This window comes from Stegodyphus dumicola, chromosome 6 (genome assembly GCF_044657685.1).
Source record: "Stegodyphus dumicola isolate Sdum_Otavi_A_Nest chromosome 6, ASM4465768v1".
Classification (NCBI taxonomy): Eukaryota; Metazoa; Arthropoda; class Arachnida; order Araneae; family Eresidae; genus Stegodyphus; species Stegodyphus dumicola.
Window position 1 is genome coordinate 82,454,714 of NC_140773.1, and position 20,863 is coordinate 82,475,576.

The 20,863-nt window shown below is 30.6% G+C and overlaps 1 protein-coding gene across 2 annotated transcripts in view; it reads left to right on the top strand.

Annotated features, from left to right (window-relative positions):
• The window catches only part of LOC118202239 (xaa-Pro aminopeptidase ApepP-like), a 268,101-nt gene that overhangs the window by 106,597 nt on the left and 140,641 nt on the right, over positions 1–20,863 (top strand). For both annotated transcript variants that reach the window (XM_085818600.1, XM_085818601.1), the window contains exons 3-5: positions 5,797–5,907; positions 13,571–13,634; positions 13,716–13,918. In XM_085818600.1, the coding sequence (XP_085674726.1) occupies positions 5,797–5,907; positions 13,571–13,634; positions 13,716–13,918 (378 nt within the window). The remainder of the gene's footprint in view (positions 1–5,796; positions 5,908–13,570; positions 13,635–13,715; positions 13,919–20,863) is intronic.

A 20,863-nucleotide genomic window follows, 5' to 3' on the forward strand; every position in this document is an offset into this window, starting at 1 on the left:
TTAATAAAATGAGAATTTGCATGCATGTAAGTTAGTGTATGGCCAGAATATTTCTGTTGTGCATAGTTTCTTTCATTACAGCCAAAACATGGCTTCCACATGTAATTTCTTTTCATCAAGACATTTTTCATGGTACTATTTTTATACAATTATACATTACTTTCAATTTTTCTTCATCTTTTCAATTTTAATTAACATATGCTCATTAGTTAATTGCATTATTGAATCTGTTCATTTGATTCCCTTCCCCTCAGTGCCAAATGTCATCTATTCGATTACCAACTGAGCAACCTAATTGTTTTTCTTTCAAACACCATTTTTTTGCAATCAAAAAAAAAAAAATTACTGCTGAGCAAGGAAAGGAGTTACTTCTGATTTTCCCCTTTCTACATGCGCCTTTAAAGTTTTTAAATGAGACAACTTCATTTTCCTGCTGCATGTCATTAATGTTGCATATGTTTAAAAATGGGCCTTAAGATTATTTGTATCAAATCAAAACCAGCACCTGTTAATAAACCTAAGCATAGTTAATTTAAATATACTAATAATCCAATAGACATGGCATCAAAAGCTATTTTTTCTTAAAAATTGATGTACTAGTATGAGGAGAGTCTTTTGTTACTTATTATACCCTCTTAAATATCTAAACAAGAATTTGATTTTCTGAGTAGGTACTACTTACTATAAATTAGTGTGGCTTATACATTTTAAGGTATAATGGTAAATAATTTCTCTCATTATACATTAAATATTTCTTAAGTATATATAGTTTCAAATCTTATGTTGAGGCCATGTTTATTAACACAGTATCTATGTTCAAATCTGATAAAGGAATAGAGTGTTTTTTAGGTCATTAGAATGTCTAGTAGCCAGTTAGGACAGAGTAAAATATACAAGAAGATATCACTTGAATGAAACTTAATGACTTTTTTGTGAAATTTGTAAGTAATTATAGCAGGACAGCCAAGAGCTATCAGCATGCTTTCATCAAGAATTGGTAAAGGTAATTTAGTTTACAATACATAAAAGAAACAAAATGTGTTTAGCTAATTTAGTGTATCAGGAACTGAATGCCTTGAATTAAATTGTTTCATTATTATTGAGCATTAGTGAACTATAAAATATTAGATTAAATCTTTAAAAGCTGTAGTATTTTCATATATATCAGCAGAGGAATAACCATGGAGGGATTTTGTTAGTTTGACTGGATTACATTATAATTAGTATTTGCCATTTCTTGATTTTTTTTTTTTTTTTTAATTTTTATTTTTCTTGTAAATAAATTTTATCTTATATTTCTCAAGAAGTTTATTAACAATATATAATATTGAATTTGGTTTGATTCTGTTGTAAGTGGATATTAAAATAATCTGATATCAAGGGCGTAGCTAGAGTTTCCCAGCGCCCGGGAACAACTGAAGAATTTGCACTCCTTTCTGTGTGCCAAGAATGGAAAACATTTCATTAAAATATTTCGTATCATCAATTTGGTGCCCCTTGGATGCTGCGCCGGGGACAGATGTCCCTCCTTGCCCCACCCCAGCTGTGCCACTGTCTGATATCTATTATGCATACATACTGGCATTTGAAATCCTTTTTATTCATTTGTGTAAATAAAAAATATTACTGTATATGTATTATAAAACAAAAATGGGATGATGAATGTGCTAACAGTTAAAATATTGCTGCATAAATGTTTTAATTTTATATACATATCAAAGACATAAAATTATAAAAATTGATGAAGGTAAAAAAATTTAGTATTTGGGCCTTAAAATTTCAATATTTATAATATTAAATTAATAATTACAAGTAAAATTTGAGATTGCCATTTTTATTTTTAATATTATGAATTCAGGATTGAGTTAGTCATTCAGTTTTAGTAATAAAATCAGTAACAATTGAAAATTTGTGTTAATTTTGGTCTGTTTCATTTCATTTTAGATAACATATCCTCAGCTAGTTGCTGTATATTTGCATATTGTTTTGAAATTTTAATTCATCAATGAGAATCTAATATTTACAATAATCACCAGATTTCTGTTCTGTTGAGCTTCCGCTAGATTTCCTCCTGCAATCTGCTGTTGACAAACTTGATTTATGCCTAAAAGACAATTTTCCTGTGTCAAACAGCATAGTTTACATTCTTGTAGTCAGCATCAGATAATTATTTTAATTACTTTCAGAGAACTTAACATTAGTATACAATAGGTATTTTTTTTTTATTAAAGAAACAGTTTTAAACCTTTGAGCATTATGCAAAATTGGCCTTGAAATTTCAAACTTCACGAAAATATCATGAATAAGTGGTACTTTTTGCCAATAATTTCAAAATGATCCTCTCATTTTGTACCTTGACTCCTTTTCTGATATACATCCAACCAGAAATTGGATACGTCAAGAACTTGCAGAAATTTACATGTGTAACAAATTGGACAGATATCCTTCTAGACGAAATTTTATATCCATAACCTGTGGACGTTTAAATGACTTTTCTACCCTCTTTTTTTAGGGAGGGAGGGGGCTGAGGTAACTAATTTTGAAGAAATTTTTGAGACAATATACAGCTTTTTTTTTTTTTAATAAAATTTTTTTTTTCAATGACATTTTTTTTCTAAATTTTTAAACATAAGTTTCAGCTGTTCTTTTTATAACAGAAATAAGTTTCAGTTTTTCACTTCTTTCACCTGTACATTTTCAAAATCAATGTGTTAATAATAGTATGATGAAGACATTACTGTTTACTTTGTTGTACAAAGTAAAGGTAATACTATAAAAATCATAAAAAATTTCGAGTATCATATTTCAACGAAAATATCCCTTTTAACAATGTTTTTCCATGACATCTACACATACAGACAGAATAAAGGACTCTTTTTCCCAAAATGAATCATAAAATGGATTCAGAAGAAATTTTGTTTTTTGCAACATATACTTACGTACGTATGCATGTATCGCTCATAACTCAAAAACAAGTAGCCTCAGAGCATTGAAATTTTGTTTATAGGACTGCTTTAACATATAGTTGTGCACCTCTCTTTTTGGTTGCAATCAACTATACCAAACATATATATATATATATCCACTCTGTTATCTGGCTCAGTGAGCTCAGGTTTTTCTTTTTATCCTTATGTGTTTGCAAATTGTGCATTTTTTGCTTTAAAGGTGATTGAAATATGTTGTACTTATGTTCTGGTTAAAGTTTTTATGCCTTTAGTTAATAATTTAGAATTATCAACAATTTGGAAGTTGCTTAAGTGGTACTAAGCCTAATGAAACCACTATTTGTCTACATTTTCTTTTATTAAAATAGTGAATTAAGTCAGTTTGTATATCACCTTCAGTGTGTTTTTGCCACGTTGGACCAAATGTAAACCTTTAATTTTGTGCATTGAAAAATCTGTCTTCCTGTCTGCTGACCGAATTACTTGTTTTTTCAGAGAAACTTTAAATTTAATTGTAAAAAAAAAGTTTTTAATTGTATTTGGTGTTTATGCTTTCCTGTATTTTTCAGTTTTTGATGAAGATATTTTGAGTTTTTGTGTATTTTTGCCTTGCTGCGAAGTGAGAACTGAATTAATTGAATGAGAAATATGTATCGGTACTATTCTATTATCAGGGAACTAGGTGCAGAAATTTATGTGTGTTTGCATCTATATATGCAAGTATGAATGTACGTATGTATGTGCATATACACATATATGCATATACAGACGCATTCATACATTTCTAAATCGTGTCCCGATAACAGAACAGTACCTGTGTCTCTAATGAAATTCAAGGAAATAAGTTTAAATGAAATGCAGCAAAAATATTGTATAATTTAATAAGCTGTACAAGGAAGTCAAGTGATGTTCACATCTGATTGTTTAATAAAATTTTGTTAAAATTTAATTGTTAACTTATAAATGAAAAAAAAAAAAGTTTTTTCTACAAAAGTACTGAAATTGATTTTCCAAAGGAATGAGAAATAAGTCTGTACTTTTTTGGTGGAATTCTAGAGAAGACACACTAGTTACTTAATTAATTATGTGTATTATTTGCTGATTAGGTATAAATATAAAGTCAAAAAGAATTTCTAAATTCTTTCATGTTTGATTTATACTTAGCACAAGTTTAAACTTTTAGTTATAGACATGTGATGTTTTCTTCCTGTATATCTGAAGTTCCTGAATATATGAAATGTGTGAATTCAACAGTATTGCCAGAACTGTTTTCTTTGGGGAGTACATTTCGTTTTTTATTCTTTAGAGAGTACTTTCTGTTTATATTGGTCTTTTTATTTAGCTGTATTTTTGAGCCATTCTTTCTTGCCTGTTATATAAAAAAATGAATTATATATAAGGAATTGAATTATATGTAAAGAAATGAATATAAAGTTCTATATCAGGAATTGAATTATATGTAAAGAAATGAATATAAAGTTCTATATAAAGAAATGAATCATAATGCAAAGTTGTATATTGCATGTCACACTTTTTATATGCTTTTATTTTATCTTTCTCTGATTGTATCTGTCTGTACTTTCATCAGTATTTTATTTTTATAAGTTCAGAAAATTATTGGTATTTATAATAATTTTATTCAACAGTAATTATTAAATTTCCAATAACTAGAAACTCGCTGGAATATTTTTCCTGTTATTGTTTGTCATGGAGTTCCAGTTAAGTTTGTGGAAGAATATTATTGAGTGTGGATTGTTCATGAATTTTTTTCTAAGATTTATGGACATTAAATAAATGTCATATATTAAATAAATATATAATAAAGGCAGCTGAAAATAAAACTTGAAATGTAAATATTTAATTGTTAAAAAACTTACAACTTTGAAAATGTATTTGCAAAATATATGAATCGGGTTCCGCTTTCCTTCTGTGTTTCTGTTTTAGTAATGTAGAGATAAGGAATATGTATAATCCAATAATAATGTATTTAAATAGACCACAGTTTAAAATAGTATTATCCTTTTAACTTTTATTATTATTCTTTCAGTTTAACTCTTCATTATTAGAGTTAATAGCCGTTTTGAAATTAACTAAGTGCTGGAATACCATGCTTATGTGGCATATTAATAATAAAATTGATAAATTCTAAAAATATCAGCCCACGTAAAGGTTTCTAGGAGGACATTTGTCACATTATAGAGTATTTACCTAGCATATTGTGTATTTTAAAATTATGCAAAAAATTTAATTTCTTTCTTTAGGTATATGTTTATGGTCATAAATATTTTACATAATCTCTAAACTCACAAAATGTTTTGGTACTGGTCATCAATGCTGCAGTTCCCCATCAGTATCAGCAGTCAAAAGAATTGCAATGCTTTATGTGCATTTTTGAGTATTACATATATGGGAAAACAGCTAACCAACACATTGATATACCATGCACATATTTGAGTATAGGTAGATTTACATACCTTCCATTTAACCGTCATTTTGCTGAATTAAACTTTTTGATTGTAAAAATGTGAATATTGGTCATATATGGATTTTTGATTTTTGTTATAAATTTAATTATTTCCTTTTTTTTTTTTTTTTTTTTTTTTTTCAAAATGCTTTTTTTTTCTAATTACTTATGAAGAAAACTGTATCTGTGAGTTATAAAGCTAGTGAAACAAATGTTTTTTGCCACTTCACATCATTGCTAATGAGTTTAACACATTTCTTGGGGGGGGGGGCTGAACTCATTTTATAAAATTTTCAATTACTGTAATTTATTTTAAATTGATGACATTAAAAAAATTATTTAATCATTATAATGTTTAGTTTTTATTATTTATTTTTGCATTTAAAGGATATTGTTGGTATCAGAACCAATACTACTGACAGACTCCGTCGTCTTCGACTACGAATGAAAGCTAGTAATTATGATGCATATATTGTGCCAACTGATGATGAACATCAGGTAATTTGATCAATCCTTCATAATTTATTTTTATTTATCTATTATTAATTTATAATCTAATTTACATGCCTTTAAAGGAATTTTATAAGTATATTTTGAAATGAAATGCTGAAACTGCATAATCTGTGGAATTTAATAAGAAGCCTTAAAATATTCCAACATTGAGATTCAAAATTGTCCCATATGTCGGTTATGTTACCTTTTTTTTTTTTTTTTTTTTTTTCAGGAATAATTGTTAAAATGGAAATTATGAAATTAATTTCGCTAGTAATATATTTGAAGTGGGAAAAGAATTATTCAGTTAGTTATTTTTGAAGCAAGATTTCAGATTTAGTGGGGAAGTGGTTATTAAGATTGCTGTAAGAATTAAATACAGTCAAAAGTCGTTAATCCGGACTCATCGGGACTTCGGTGATTCCGGATTATCGATTTTTCCGGATTATAGATCATCAGTTTAAATCTGGTAAAATGGCATGCAGAAATTAAAAAATTAAAAATATGAAACCGTAATTTATGAAATAAAGAACAATTATGATCTAAAGGGTATCAGAATTTACAAAAAAAAAAAAAAAAGCTTAATAGTTATATGTTTACTTTATTAAACATTTCTTTCAATGTAAGTTGTTTAAATTGATTCGTTTTTTATGTGATAATACATTCTCTTTAATTCTATAAACAGACATAATTTCTTGTTCAGTTACAAAGTTCCGCTGTTCAAGTCCTATAATTGCTGTGCCTACCGACTAATTTGTCAATCGAAATTTTTTCGTTTTCAATAACCTCTGTCACTTTCTTCGCTATCGGAAGCGAATTATAATGACGAGGAATTTGATTTAAATCATATCAAAGACGGAGTACATCGAGATGAAATAAATACATTTAGTAAGGAATTATAAGCCAAATAAAATAAAAACATCTGCCCTGAAGATAAGGATAGTGCTGACATATCAACTTCCAATTCATTGCGCGCCGCAGTGTTAAAGATAAGCAAAGTTTAGATAAACAAAGGATATGCTTTTATCCATTTTTTGCAGCAATTCCACTTTTTGTTTAATTAACTTCGAAACATACTTTTGCTTTGTAGATCCTTTACATATTAATAAATATATATCAGAAATTCTATTTGACATAATCGAAAGTTCAAGCTTAATTTTATAAAATTGCTCTAACAGTCTGCAAAAAATAATAAGCCGGATCCAATTCGAAGATTAAGGAACAACGCAATCTGCAACATTAACTGAAATAGATAATTAGATAATTTTAGCTTAGCTTATACCGTCCGTTGTACATTAAATGCGCACTCGTAAATGTATTTTGCACACACGCACAAGCATATTCGCAGCCGTAAAGGTCTACGCATGCGCAGAAAGTTTGTAGCTTTAAGGTCCCTATTATAGATCATTCCGGATTATGGGTGTCCGAATTAACGACTTTTGACTGTACTGCATTGTAATATTTTTAAGCAAACTGCCACACAACACAATATATATGAAAAATGCTATTTTCAGCCTTAAGATTCCTGTTATTAAATATTTATTGTGTTCTATGCTATACAGCAGCTATTCTCAACCAGTGGTATGCAACAGAAAAATAGGTGGTATGCAGAGAAACAAAGTATTTTTAACTATTAATTTCAAATACTAAATAACCCAGCATCCTGTTTAAGTGTTTTCTCTAACACTCGTACATTTATGTGATCTGAGGTTTGTTCATTCTCAATAGCCGCTCATAGACTTTGGCAAACCGTTTTTATTTTCACAAATATTCTTTTAGCCACAGATATAACAAAATTTATCATAAATCATGTTTTTAAAAGGAGTAAATAGAAATGGATGTTGTATTTAATAGGTAATAAAAGTAAGTTCCTATAAAAATATAACAGTATATCAACAAAGCGGCCAATGAACTTTAGAGTTGATCGATTTATTAACATGTCTACAGTTTATATCGCCACCGTTTCCAGGCTCTTATTGCTCTATTTTCAATTATAATTCATTTTTTTACGTCCATCTGCAGTCTATAAAAACAGATATTTTGTCTTTTTGCTCATTTGTCTTCCTTACTTTTCTACCTGATTTGAGAATATCTTCATTGTTTTTTAAGAACTCGTAATATATTTTGCATTCAAATATTTGTGAAAAAATAATAAGACAAATCAGATTTTCAAAATGAAAAAAAAGGGTAAGAAAAAATTGATTATTCACAGGCGATAAATTCAGGACAATCTACTAGCACTAAGAATATTGAAAAGAAAAGTTAGTTGTAGAAAATATAATGAAAGTTATTTATCATTTGGGTTTACTTGGAGTGGAGATGAAATGGACTCTCAACCTCATTGTGTTGTTTGCAGTGAACTGTTACCCAATCAAAGTATGAAACCATCGTTTCTCAAAAGACATCTTGAATCTAAACATGCCAGTTTAAAGAGGAAATTATCAGAGCTCAAAAATAGTAAACAAATAATGAAAGGTTTTGTTACTTCAAGTGAAAAAGCTTTGGAAGCTAGTTAGTTACCTAGTAAGCCTAAGAATTGCCAAGACTGGGCAGACTCACACTATTGGAGAAAACTTTATATTACAAGCAGCTAAGGATAGCATTTTAACATTACTCAACAAAAAAAGCGTCCAATGAACTTAATCATATTCTATTATTAAATGATACAGACAGTCAATGAACTCACGAAAGGGCAAATTCCATAAAAGAGACACTTATTCGAATAACAAAAACACACTGAGTATTTCGCATTGCAGTTGGATCAAAGTACTGATATAATGAGCTTTATTCAGTTATTAGTTTACTTTCATTTCGAAGAAGATAAGGAAATTGTTGAAGCGTATTTATTTTGTGACTGTCTTCATGATAGAGCAATTGCAAATGAATTTTCAGAGTAACAATTTAATGTCTCAGAATACTAGTCTTGGAATAAGTGCATTGCCGTATGCATTAACAGATAAACATTCCTGTGGTCTTTTTTTAGAAAGTCGCACCTAAAACTAAATTTACTCACTGCTTCATTCAGCTTTAGTACCCAAAACAATCTCCGAAAGCCTGAAAATCATTTTGAATCAAGCTGCAAAAAATTTTTAATTTTATTAAAAGCCAAGTTTTAAATTTAAGAATATTTACGATTTTATGTCAAGAGATGGGCAGTGATATCATGAAAAGCTTTTTTTACATTCTGCAGTAAGATGGTTAATCCAGAGGTAAAGTTTTAAAGAGCATTTTTGGACTTTAATCAGTAATTAAAATTTTCCTCTGTGGTTCAAAATTTGAATTGCAAAATTGTTTATATAGTGAATTATGGTTGGTGCGTTTATCATACTTAGCTAATATTTTTGGAAAGTTAAATTAATTATAAATTTAGGGTTACAAGGACAAAGTATAGTTTACCATCAGAAACAAAATAAATGCAATGTTAAAAAACTAGCTAATAATCAAAGAGTTGGATAATAATATTTTGAGCTTTTTACCACTTTTAGAAAGTTTTCTAACCAAGAATAATTTGAAAATAAAAGAACAATTATCATCCTATATTAAAAATCATTGTTTTCCATTGATAAATAATTTCAACATGTATTTTCCCTAGGATTATCAAAAAGAAAATTGGATTAGAAATCCGTTTTGTTCTAATGTACCTAAAATTTTATCTCGTGAAGAAAAAAAACAATTGATAGTAATATCCTGTGACTGAACTCTTAAATGAAGATTTCAAAAATAGCACACTTGTTAATGTTTGGTTGAACCGAAAAAAAGAATTTGAAGGCATTTCAAATAAAGCTATTAAATTTTTAGTGCCTTTTTGCACAATTTACTTATGTGAATAAAGATTTCCATTCATCTTATATTTGAAAAATAAATACTACAGAACAAAATTAAAAGTGGATCCTAATTTATGGTTAAAACTAAGAGAACTAAGACACAAAGAAATTGATTTCCCCTAAACAGGCCCAAATTTCACAATAAATTTTAGAATTGAAGAATCGTAACTTAAATTTTGATAATTAAAATGGTAACCAATTTTTAATCCAATTTTTTATGTGTGCATATTTAATACAAACAGCCAATAGGATATGCAGATGGCAATGATATATCCATCTATTTATTCGTATTTTTATTGAAAAATTTTAAAATAATCGTAAAATGTACTAGTGGTATAAAGTTTTTTAATTTATATTTAAATAGTATGTGTTAATCAAAAGGTTGAGAACCGCTGCTACACAGTGTATGTAAAATATTATAATGAAACCATTTACAACATATGTTAAAATATAGTATCAGGGCCACTTCATCCTATAAACAGCCACTTCTGAAAGTGACCTGCATTTCTGAGAATATAAATGATCAGTATTGATATTAATATTGTTATTTTGTTAAAAATTATTTAGTATCAGTATTGATATCTATATTGTTTTCCTGTTAATTCTGTTATTGTTATTCTGTTTTCACTCTGTAAGCTGACTGATATTGCTGAATATTTTATGTAATTCAAATTATCTGATTTCACTATCAGGCTAAAATATGCTATGTATTAAATCAGTCAAGAAGAAGTAACAAATTACCTTTCTTCTAGCCCCGTTCACATGCATACTGTTATATAACAGCAGATTCTCCCCTTCCCCTGGCTTTAAAAATGCTGCAGTTTATCATTTCTAAATTTTTAATTTTATGCTTTTCGAGCATATAATTTTTCATTTAAGTTTTAATTCATTGTTAATGATATGGTATTGTATAAATGACAGACTGCTTTCTATATTGTTTATACTAATTTTTTTTTTCTTTTCGCATTTACACAGCTACATATAGCAAATAAATGCTCATTGATACCTCTAACATTCCAAGTTATGATATCATTAGTGTTTAATGTTGTTTTTATCTGCTAGTTCAGCCAGAAAATCATAATCTTTGAATCGTAGAATAATCAAAACAGACTTTAATATCTGCTGCATATAATGACTGCCTCAATAGCCCTTATTCCTTTAGTATAATGTGTAAATAAACTTGTTAAGAAATTAGCAGGTGTAGCTAAATATGTAAAAAAAAAAAAAAAAATGTGGAGCAATATGGATGAGAAATACAATTAAAGAAAAATGGTATTAATTGCAAGTTGCATAAAGATGAGCTTGGAAAATGATAAAAAAGTAGAAATAGTAAATGACAGAAAAGAGAAACTGTGTAGTTTTTATACCTTGGATTCCACCGATTATCTGTAGTAAATGAGATCTGTCTTTTCCTTTACTTTTGTTACTCTAAATCAGGGTTTCTTAAACTTTTTTCAGTCACGACCCCTTTTTATCATCAAGATTTTTTCACGACCCCCATGACCCCATAATATTTACAAAAGTTTTGTGGGACCCCTATAAGTATTGCGCAAATCCGACACACGTGTGAGTAAAACTGTCAATTTTTTCACTTGTACTGTAATATACTATTGCAGTTTTAGGTCATTAATTCTAATTTCTAATTTTAAGACCTAGAGCAAAGGGAAAATTTTAAATAAGTAACAGACAAAATGACAGCGTCACGTGCAAAGCAAGCAAAATGAACGTTTATATCATAAAAAGAATGCATTGAAACGTTTTCATTTTTTTCTTTGTCTGTATTGTCTTATCTTTATCTATTTTCAGATACATTGTGTAAAAATATTTGGTAATTGTAAAATTGTTATATAAAGAAATGTCAAAACTGCTAAAATTTTTGGCGACCCCCTGCCGAAAATTTTAGCCCGTGACCCACAATTTAAGAAACCCTGCTCTAGATGGACAACAACCGACTTTAATGTTAGGTCATCAGCAGGTATTTATATTGATATGAACTTCAAGATAAAGATGATTAGGAGAAAATTATTTTCAATATGCAAGCCATTGATCTTAAGAAATGGACATTATGCTATAGAAAGAAGGAAGAAATCCCAACTGTTTACGTAAAGGAAGCAGCAAGCCATATAATCAAATTAAAACAAGCTGTAATTAAAGATATAATAAGATTGTTGATTACTTCGGAAAGGTGAAACTGTTTTAGAAATGAATGTGATCAACCAAAAGATAAGTAGGCAGCTCATTGAATGAATCTGAATTTTTCCGAGTTTTCAAAAATACAACATTCCAGTAAAATTTTTTGTGAGAATGGTATTAAGCAATGAAACAATCAGGGGACTTTGCAGAACATATTTAAGTTATTTGCTATTATCAATTTATGGATTAAGATAATGTATTTTATAAAATTTTTATGTTCAGTTTCAATTAAGGAAAATTCTGAAAGACAGCTAAAATATGCTTTACCGAAATTGGTATTTTTCATATTATCAGTATGTAGGGATTTATATTTATTTTAACTAACAATTTAAATTTTAAATTCAAACTTTTCTATAAGCCTTCATTCCCCTAATTGTCAGTGCCAGAATAGTTAAATGTTGTAGTGTGCGTGAAGGAATGCAAATTTCTACTTTGTAGAAAGTATTTAAAAGCCACAACCTCTGCCATATGTGTGTTTGCTTATTGCTGGTTCAAGTGGTTAATTTATTTGCTGCCACTAGCTTTGAAGGGGTTTAAGTTACTGGATCCCGCTGAGCCCTGTAATCTAGTTCTATCATTTGTTAATATCTTCAAAATTTTTAGTTTAGTTATTTGATTTTCTGTTACCACCCAATCAGAGGTGAAGTTTGTTAGAATCAAGTTGAATCATTGTAAATTTTCAAAGATTTAAATTCTACAAGTAGAAAGACTCTACAAGTAGAACACTTATTTTTTGAAATACTATTGCTCCTTCCATTGCACATTAAGCTAGGACTTACGTATATTGTTACTGTAATAAGCAGAAAGAGCTATATTGAGAAAAAAGTATTCCTACCCCAAGTGACATTAAATTAAAGAAGGTATATTTGTAGGAGGTCAAAAAAATATTTTTCGATCAGAAGTTTCTTCAGCAGTCAAATCTTATTGGAAATGCTATATGATAATTCAGCAAGAAGTTCTACGGAATTAAAAAAATTGTAAGCAGAAAACTGTTAAAAAAATCATGCTTTTAAACTCATAAAAAGTGATACATTCCAATATTTATTTTTAAACTATCTTTTTTACATTCCAAACTTAGACGTTTTCCTCCTAACAGTCTTCAAGCCATGAGCGACGAGTATGGTGAGCACATTTATAAGGAAATGTTTGATATTGAGAAAAGATATCAGAAATTCCAACATGCTTGCTGTCTTCTACTGAATCCTTCAGAGACTTTATTCCCCCCTCCCCCATATTAAATACAGCATATACTCATACTTTCAATCTATACATGAATTCCTTTCTCAATTCACAGATGAATTTATGCACATGCAGATTTTAACTGTGTATCACAAATCCTTTCCAAATATAAAAATTCCAGTTGCATATTTAAATTCATTCTAAGAAATAGTTTGATTTGTGTGACAAAAAAAAAAGTAAAATTAATGTGGTTAATATGTCAAAATATATCATCTTCAATAACAAAAAAATACCATGTTATGATTATCCTTGAATTATATTTGGATGGTATCCATAAGTCTAAAGAATGTAATTTTAAATCAAAATAATAGTGATGCTCATTTTATTTGATAACAAAGGGTGTGGGAAACATTATAGATTTTTCCTAAATATATGACTAATAGTTTTGAATACTACTTGTCTCTTTCGTTTAGAGTGAATTTGTAGCAGATCATGACAAAAGGCGAGAATTCATAACTGGATTTACCGGCACTGCAGGTATTAATTATATTTTTGAGTGTTCTTTTAATATGGCCACATTTTTAGAATTTTTAATAAATCTATATGTATATATTTCAGGTACTGCTGTTATTCTTCAAGATAAAGCTGCATTATGGACTGATGGACGTTATTTTATTCAAGCTGAAAAAGAATTAGATTGTAATTGGCTTTTAATGAAACGGCATCAAAGAAAATATCCATCTGTATGTGATTGGCTTATTCAGAACCTACATACTGGTGCACATGTTGGTGCTGATTCTAAACTTATAGCCTATAAACAAGTAACTTATTTTATTTTTCTGTAACTTAAAAAAAAAAAGTTTAATTCAAAGATTTATAAATTCTTGATTATTAATTTTATCCTTGATCTTAAAAGCTTATGAACAAAGTGGGGTATATTTAAGCAAGAAATGATGATAGTGTGAAAGAATTGTAATTTTTTTACAATAGTAAATACAATGTTAATAAAGATTACTAAATCATGGTTTTTGTTTCCAAAGACTGTGGTGGTGTCATTAACAAAGGAAGTTCTTTCCCTTGGAAATTTGATAAACTCCTGTAGGAATTGCTTTTCTAGGTCTTGCAATATAAGACACTTTTCTTTTTTTCCCCTATTTTCTTTAATAATTGAACATGACAAAGTTAATGAGAGGCTAGGGGAAAACATGACTTTATGGAGGACCTTCTAAAGGAAACTGGCTTATATTCACATCACTCATGGGCAAAGCCGAGCAAGCAGTTGATTGATTGATGTTTTGTAACTGACCTGATTTGTAAGCTAGTCTGACTTTTTATGCTGGCCTGATTTGTTTGTAACTAGCATTGCAACTTTTTCCAGTTGTATTCAGAAGGATTGAAATGTTCGGACAGGGCTGTTCAGTTCTTCCATCTTCATGTTTTCAAAACTAGAGCTAGAGCAAGCTATGAACTAGAGATCTGCCTACTCGAAAAGCTGCATAACCATATTGAAATAAGAAGATGGATGTAGTGTAAAATGTTGCCACATTCTGAAAAGCATATTAATTGTCATGGTAGGAGTAGACTTTACTAATCCAGACAGAGTTTTACAGGACTAAGAATGTCTAATCCAGATCAAGAAAAAACATCTGCAGTTCAAAATTTCATTACTGACAAATATTCTCTGCCAATCTGGAGTGCTGATTGCACATTGTGACCCACCACTTATACTTTTTCCTTCATGCATACTTCAGGTCTGATGTTTTTCCCAATATTATTAGCAATATCAGACATTTGTTACTGTGATCAGAGCTTTTCAAGCAATAGCATGACCTTAAAAATGTAGTGCAATCATCTTCTTACAGATTAGTCTAATGGCCTAGTGGCCAAACAACAGGCAAATAAATAAAATCTTCTGACAGATAGATGTATAAATTTGAAGAGGTAACGTTGGATAGGGTCATAAAAGAGACCTTTACAGTGTAACAATTATTTATCAACAGGTTTAAGTTATACATGGACATTACGTTTAACTTTAAGAAAATTACAGACAACCTAACTGGTTAAACACTTGTCTTTTACTGAATTACTTCTCTGGCTAGTCACCAGAGGGCACCCTTGTTGTTACAGTTAGTCCAACAGTTTATATTAGCATCAGAGCTTATATTTAAGGGTTGGTTACAAACTCTCCCTCTGGCTCCGCCAACGTCCCGGCAAGGAGAAAGAACTGGAAGATTTGGGAGCTCTTGTAATATTGTCCATAGTCTCAGGTTTTTTGTTTTCCTGTGCAAGGGGATCTCTCTTTGAAGCACTGTCTGGAACCACAAGTTCTTGATTAGATTGGATGAAGAGCCGATTCAATCCCTCCCAAACCACCAAACACAAACTCTTGACCAAACAAGGGTGCGATGGCGAGTTTAAAAAAAAAAAAAAAAAAAATTATTAAATAAGGAGGGCAGAGGTACTTTCTTAAGCCAAGTGGCCAGGTGGTGTATAAAGATTTGATGTCTATTTCCAAATTATATTCCAAAATACAGCTATGAGAGGGAGATTCCTGCATGGTTTCTTTTACAAAAAAAAAAAAAAAAAAGAATTCACAGGGCGTCTTAATGCTTGTTTCATGTGGTTTCAAATTCACCTTATCTGTAGGTGTTTATATATCAGGAACCCTATTATGCCAGAGAGCCCTTTGTATAGACGGGCCCCTGATCGAAGCTGATATAGGGAAACCCAAGGAATTTTTTTCTAGGGACAAAAAACACCAGACATCTTCCCAGGAAGTGAAAAGGTGTTTCCTCTTCTTTTCCACAAGCTGGGAAGAGAGGAGATTCAACAAGACCACATTTGTTGAGATGCTTGGCCAGATAAGCATGTCCGGTAACAATTTGAATTACCTGATGTAAGTTAGTTCTACTGAGGTGTATGAGTTTACCTGATAAGTTAAGTGTACTGAGCACCAATTTAGAATGAGCACAGTCTGGTAGTTTAGACCATATATCAACATGTTTATTCTTTATCCAGCTTCTTACTTCTTTTTTAACAGTTTGATATGAAACTGGGTAAAATGGTTCTCGCCCATTTTACCCATGGTAGACATGGGTAGTTGCGAAGCATCTTTAGCTATTTTATCAGCTAGTTCATTTGCAGCAAAATCACAATGACCTGGACCCAAACTAAATTAATGGTGTTATGGGCCTGAGGCAGAGAATTGAGATCTTGAGTACAGTTCAAAACAGTTTTGTAACTTGATACGATTAGCCAGGGCAAGGATGGCTGATTGGCTGTCAGAGAGAATATATATATTCTTATCAACCATATTTCTAGCTAAGAGCTCCCTGGCGACCATATTGATCGCCAGAACCTCATCTTGGAAAACAGTTGTTAGTTTACCAAGGTATATATGAAATCTCCAGATCCTTTGGTTCTTATAATAGCTCCAGCTCCGGTGAAGTTGGATTTTGATCCATCTGTGTAACGTTCAACTGATCCTGTTGGAATTAGATCAATTAGAGATTCTATCTCATTCCTTTCTGGTATATAAGTTGAGAATAGTTTATCTGGAACTATTGTATTAGTAATTGCATCTTTGGGCATATAGATTATAGGGATCTCATTGCCCAAGTCCAGGCAACTTATACATAGCTTCAACTTATACATAGCTTTAATTGTTTCTCCATTCAAGAATAATTTCAAGGGTGGAATTTGCAATAAAAATTCTAGTGCAGCAGTAGGGGTACTGCTTAAAGTCCCACTAATGCATATTCAAGCAAGTCTTTGCATCTTTTGTAAAATGTTTAAATATGTGCTTTTGTTAATAACATTGAACCAGATCACGCATCCGTAAGAAAGCATTGGCCGGTGTATAGCAGTATAAATCCATAGAGTAGATTTTGGGTTAAGGCTCTCTTGTTTACCAACAATTCGCCTGCAAAGTACTAGTACATTTGTGGCGGTTTGTGCCTTTTTTTTTTATATGGGTGATCCATGGTATATGGTTATATGGGTGATGTTATAGTATAACTGTATAACTGCCATCTGGTCACATAACCGATGAGAGTTGAGACTCCTGAGACCTCTTAAGAATCTTATGTACTCTGGCAGTCTCATGGTAGGACAGATATCTGTGCAAAAGGATCTCCATGAGTTGTATTTAGTTTTCCTGATTTCACTTTTAAATTTTCTTTGTAAAATTTTAAAGTTAGACCAGTTAACTTCAGATTTATTTCTGACTGCTTTCCTGTGACCTCTCCAAATCTCTAGGCGAAGGCTTTCAAGCTCAGTGGTCCACCAGACTCTCTTGCTAGAAGAGTACTTTTTTTGTTTTAGATGACATGATGCATGATAAGATTCAATAATGATATTTGTCAGGTTGTTTGCTTGAGTTTCAGGCTCCTCGACTGAACAATTGTTATCTAAAACCTGAAGGTTAATGGCATTAGAAACCAGGGAGTCCTTATAAAGGTCCCAATTTCTGTTTTTAATGTTTCTGAAAAAATCAGCTGGAATTTCATCTCTAATACAAAATTGTATAAGGTGAGAGTCAAAAAGTGAGAGATTGTCACTTACATGCCATTTCTCAATAAGGTTATAAATATTAGAAGAAGTTCGTGTGAGGTCAATGACTTCTTCTGTTGACAAAGGTGGGGCGATTTTCCTTGTTTACCCAAGTTAGGTTGGTATTCATTATAAGTTCCATGAGTTTTACTCCTCTAGGAATGGTGTCAGAACTGCCCCATGATAGGTGGTGAGCGTTAACATCACCACCAATAACCATAGGAATATTGTTTATTTCACAGAAACTCACAAGATCTATAAATTCTTGTGGAATGTTGAGGTCATAAGCCATGTAAACCGAGCAGACCATTTTGTCGACAGAAAGTTTTGTCGTCTCTTGGTTTTGTTGCTCGGTGCTTCACTAAATTCTAAAAATTCTGCTACACCAGCTCTGATATTGGCTCTATAGTACTCTTTTATGTTTGTGTACATGACATAGATTTATAAATTTGTTCAGTAGCGGCTCATAATAAGCACTGTGGAACTGCAGCACCCCATATTTCCACTTATTATTATTTTTAATATTTAATATAGTGTGCCCTTAAGTCTTTAATTCTTTCTTTATACTTTTACAATACATAATCCTTAAGCTTAATGTCAGTTGCCATACCTTACTTTGTGAAAAAGGTACGAAATTCTTTGGAACTGCACGCTTCACAGTTCGAGTGACGTGGTGTTTGGCTGTTCTGCGCATGCGCGCACAGAAAGGAGCACCCGAGCTGGGTAGCAAGAAGAGCCTCTTGCAGTGCCAAAATTCTGGCATGTTGTTGGAAACGTGATTTCTTTTTACTCCGCGCATGTGGTATTCCTCCACAAGGTGGAACTTCATCATACGGACCATAAACAAAGTTCATGAAAATTTGCAACCTTTAAAAAATTGCCTTACTGAAATTCAATCAACTACAAATGCAGAACAAACTATTGCAAAAGCAACAGGAATTTAAAAAAAAAAAAAAAAAAAAAAAAAAACCTATATGATGATAATTTCAAGTTTTGGTTAGAGCTTTTTCATCAGGTGCCTCATGTTGAAATAATATACAACTAAATGCAATCCAGAGAAATTAGTGTGTTGTTTAAAGTTAACGAATATATAACAAATTTCAAAACTGCTATTTTAGAATTAAGAAACTCAAAGTACTGTGAGAATTTTTCAAAGACACTGATGGCAGAAGCTAAGGAAATATGTGACTTTATGCTATTATTGATATAATGCACAGATATTCTTCCACTAAACACTTAGCAGCTGCTAAATTGTTAAACAAGAAATGCTTCGCTAGTTTTAGGAATGAACATTCTACAGAAGAAATAGTACTGACCACTGAAGCATATTTAATAATTGACAAAGAAAAGCTTGAAACTGAACTAAAAGTATTCTATTGTAGGTCTGATATCCATGAATACTGCAAATTAATTGAGCTACTGAAATTTATCTCTGAAAATAATCTAGATGATGTTCTTAGAAATTACAAAACAGATAAAAATTCTCTTGAGAGTTTCCATGATTACATCAGAGGCAGAATGCTGCTTTTCAACATTTAAAAGAATGAAAAAAAGAAGCACTAGGAATTCAGCAAGACTAAATGTGCTTGCATTGCTTTCAATAAAGAAAAATTTCCTCAGTTGTCATCTAGAGAGCAAGGAGAAAATTATTGATCTTTTCGCACAAATTAAAACAAGAAGAATGGATTTCATTTTTAAATGAATAGACAAAGATTGAACTGTAACAATTTTGGTTAAAGTAATTAAGAAATGTTTAATTTTTTCCTTGTAAGATTTCATGACGTTTCAAAATAAATTTTCTTTTTATACATGTTTATTTCCTTTTAGACAATTTTAAAACAAAGGTTAAATTTTTTTGGAACAGCACCCCCACTAATTTTAGCCACAAGCCGCCACTGAATTTGTTCATGCTTCTTATTGTATCTTCTTGAAGGAATTTATGCTTCTGAGCAGTGTAATTTGTTAAAAGAAATATTTTATTCTGTGTGGTGAAGCAAGGTGCCGATTCTTTTCATTGTTTGTGTGTTTTAACTTAATTCTAATCAAAATGAAATACCTATTTAAGAATATTTTAAATAGTATTCTATTATTATAGGAGTGTTGAATTTTAATTTGATAACCATTCCTTACATATATACTGCATTTATGCAAGTCAGTTTTGATCTTTTGTGCTCTTAGTATAAGTATTAAAATACTTTGAGGATTAGGTTTATAATTTGGTGAAAATCCTGTATTTGGGATATCAAGATATTCTTTCAGTGCAGATAGAATCTTAAAGTAATACGTTAGATGTCATCTAATGTGAAAGTTTCTTTAAAACTAATTTTTATATTGCAATTTTTCAAATTTTACTGTTGTAATTTTATCTTTGGATTTAGCCTGTACGAGTTAAAAGCTATATGTTAATTGACTCTTATTATACAGTCAAAAGTCGTTAATTCGGACACCCATAATCCGGAATGATCTGTAATCCGGACCTCAAAGCTACAAACTTTCTGCGCATGTGTCGCGTTGACGCATGCGCGTAAGACCTATACCGCTGCGAATTTGCGTGTGCGCGTGCGCAAAATACGTTTACGAAAGCGCGTTTAATGTATAACGGACGGGATAAGCTAAGCTAAAATTATCTAATTATCTATTTCAGTTAATGTTGCAGATTGCGTTGTTCCTTAATCTTCGAATTGGATCCGGATTATTATTTTTTGCAGACTGTTAGAGCAATTTTATAAAAGTAAGCTTGAACTTTCGATTATGTCAAATAGAATTTCCGATGTATATTTACTAATATGTAAAGGGATATACAAAGCGAAAGTATCTTTCGGAGTCCATTAAACAAAAAGTGGAATTGCTGCAAAAAATGGATAAAGGCATATCCTTTGTTTATCTAAACTTTAACGTTTGTTTATCTAAATTTTAACGTTTGTTTATCTTTAACGCCGTGGCGGCGTGCAATGAATTGGAAGTTGATCTGTCAGCACTATCCTTATCTTCAGGGCAGATGTTTTTATTTTATTTGGCTTATAATTCCTTATTAAATGTAGTATTTCATCTCGTGTACTCCATCTTTGATATGATTTAAATCAAATTCCTCGTCATTATAATTCGCTTCCGATAGTGAAGAAAGTGACAGAGGTTATTGAAAACAAAAAATTTCGATTGACAAATTAGTCGGTATTCTCGACACAGCAATTATAGGACTTGAACAGCGGAACTTT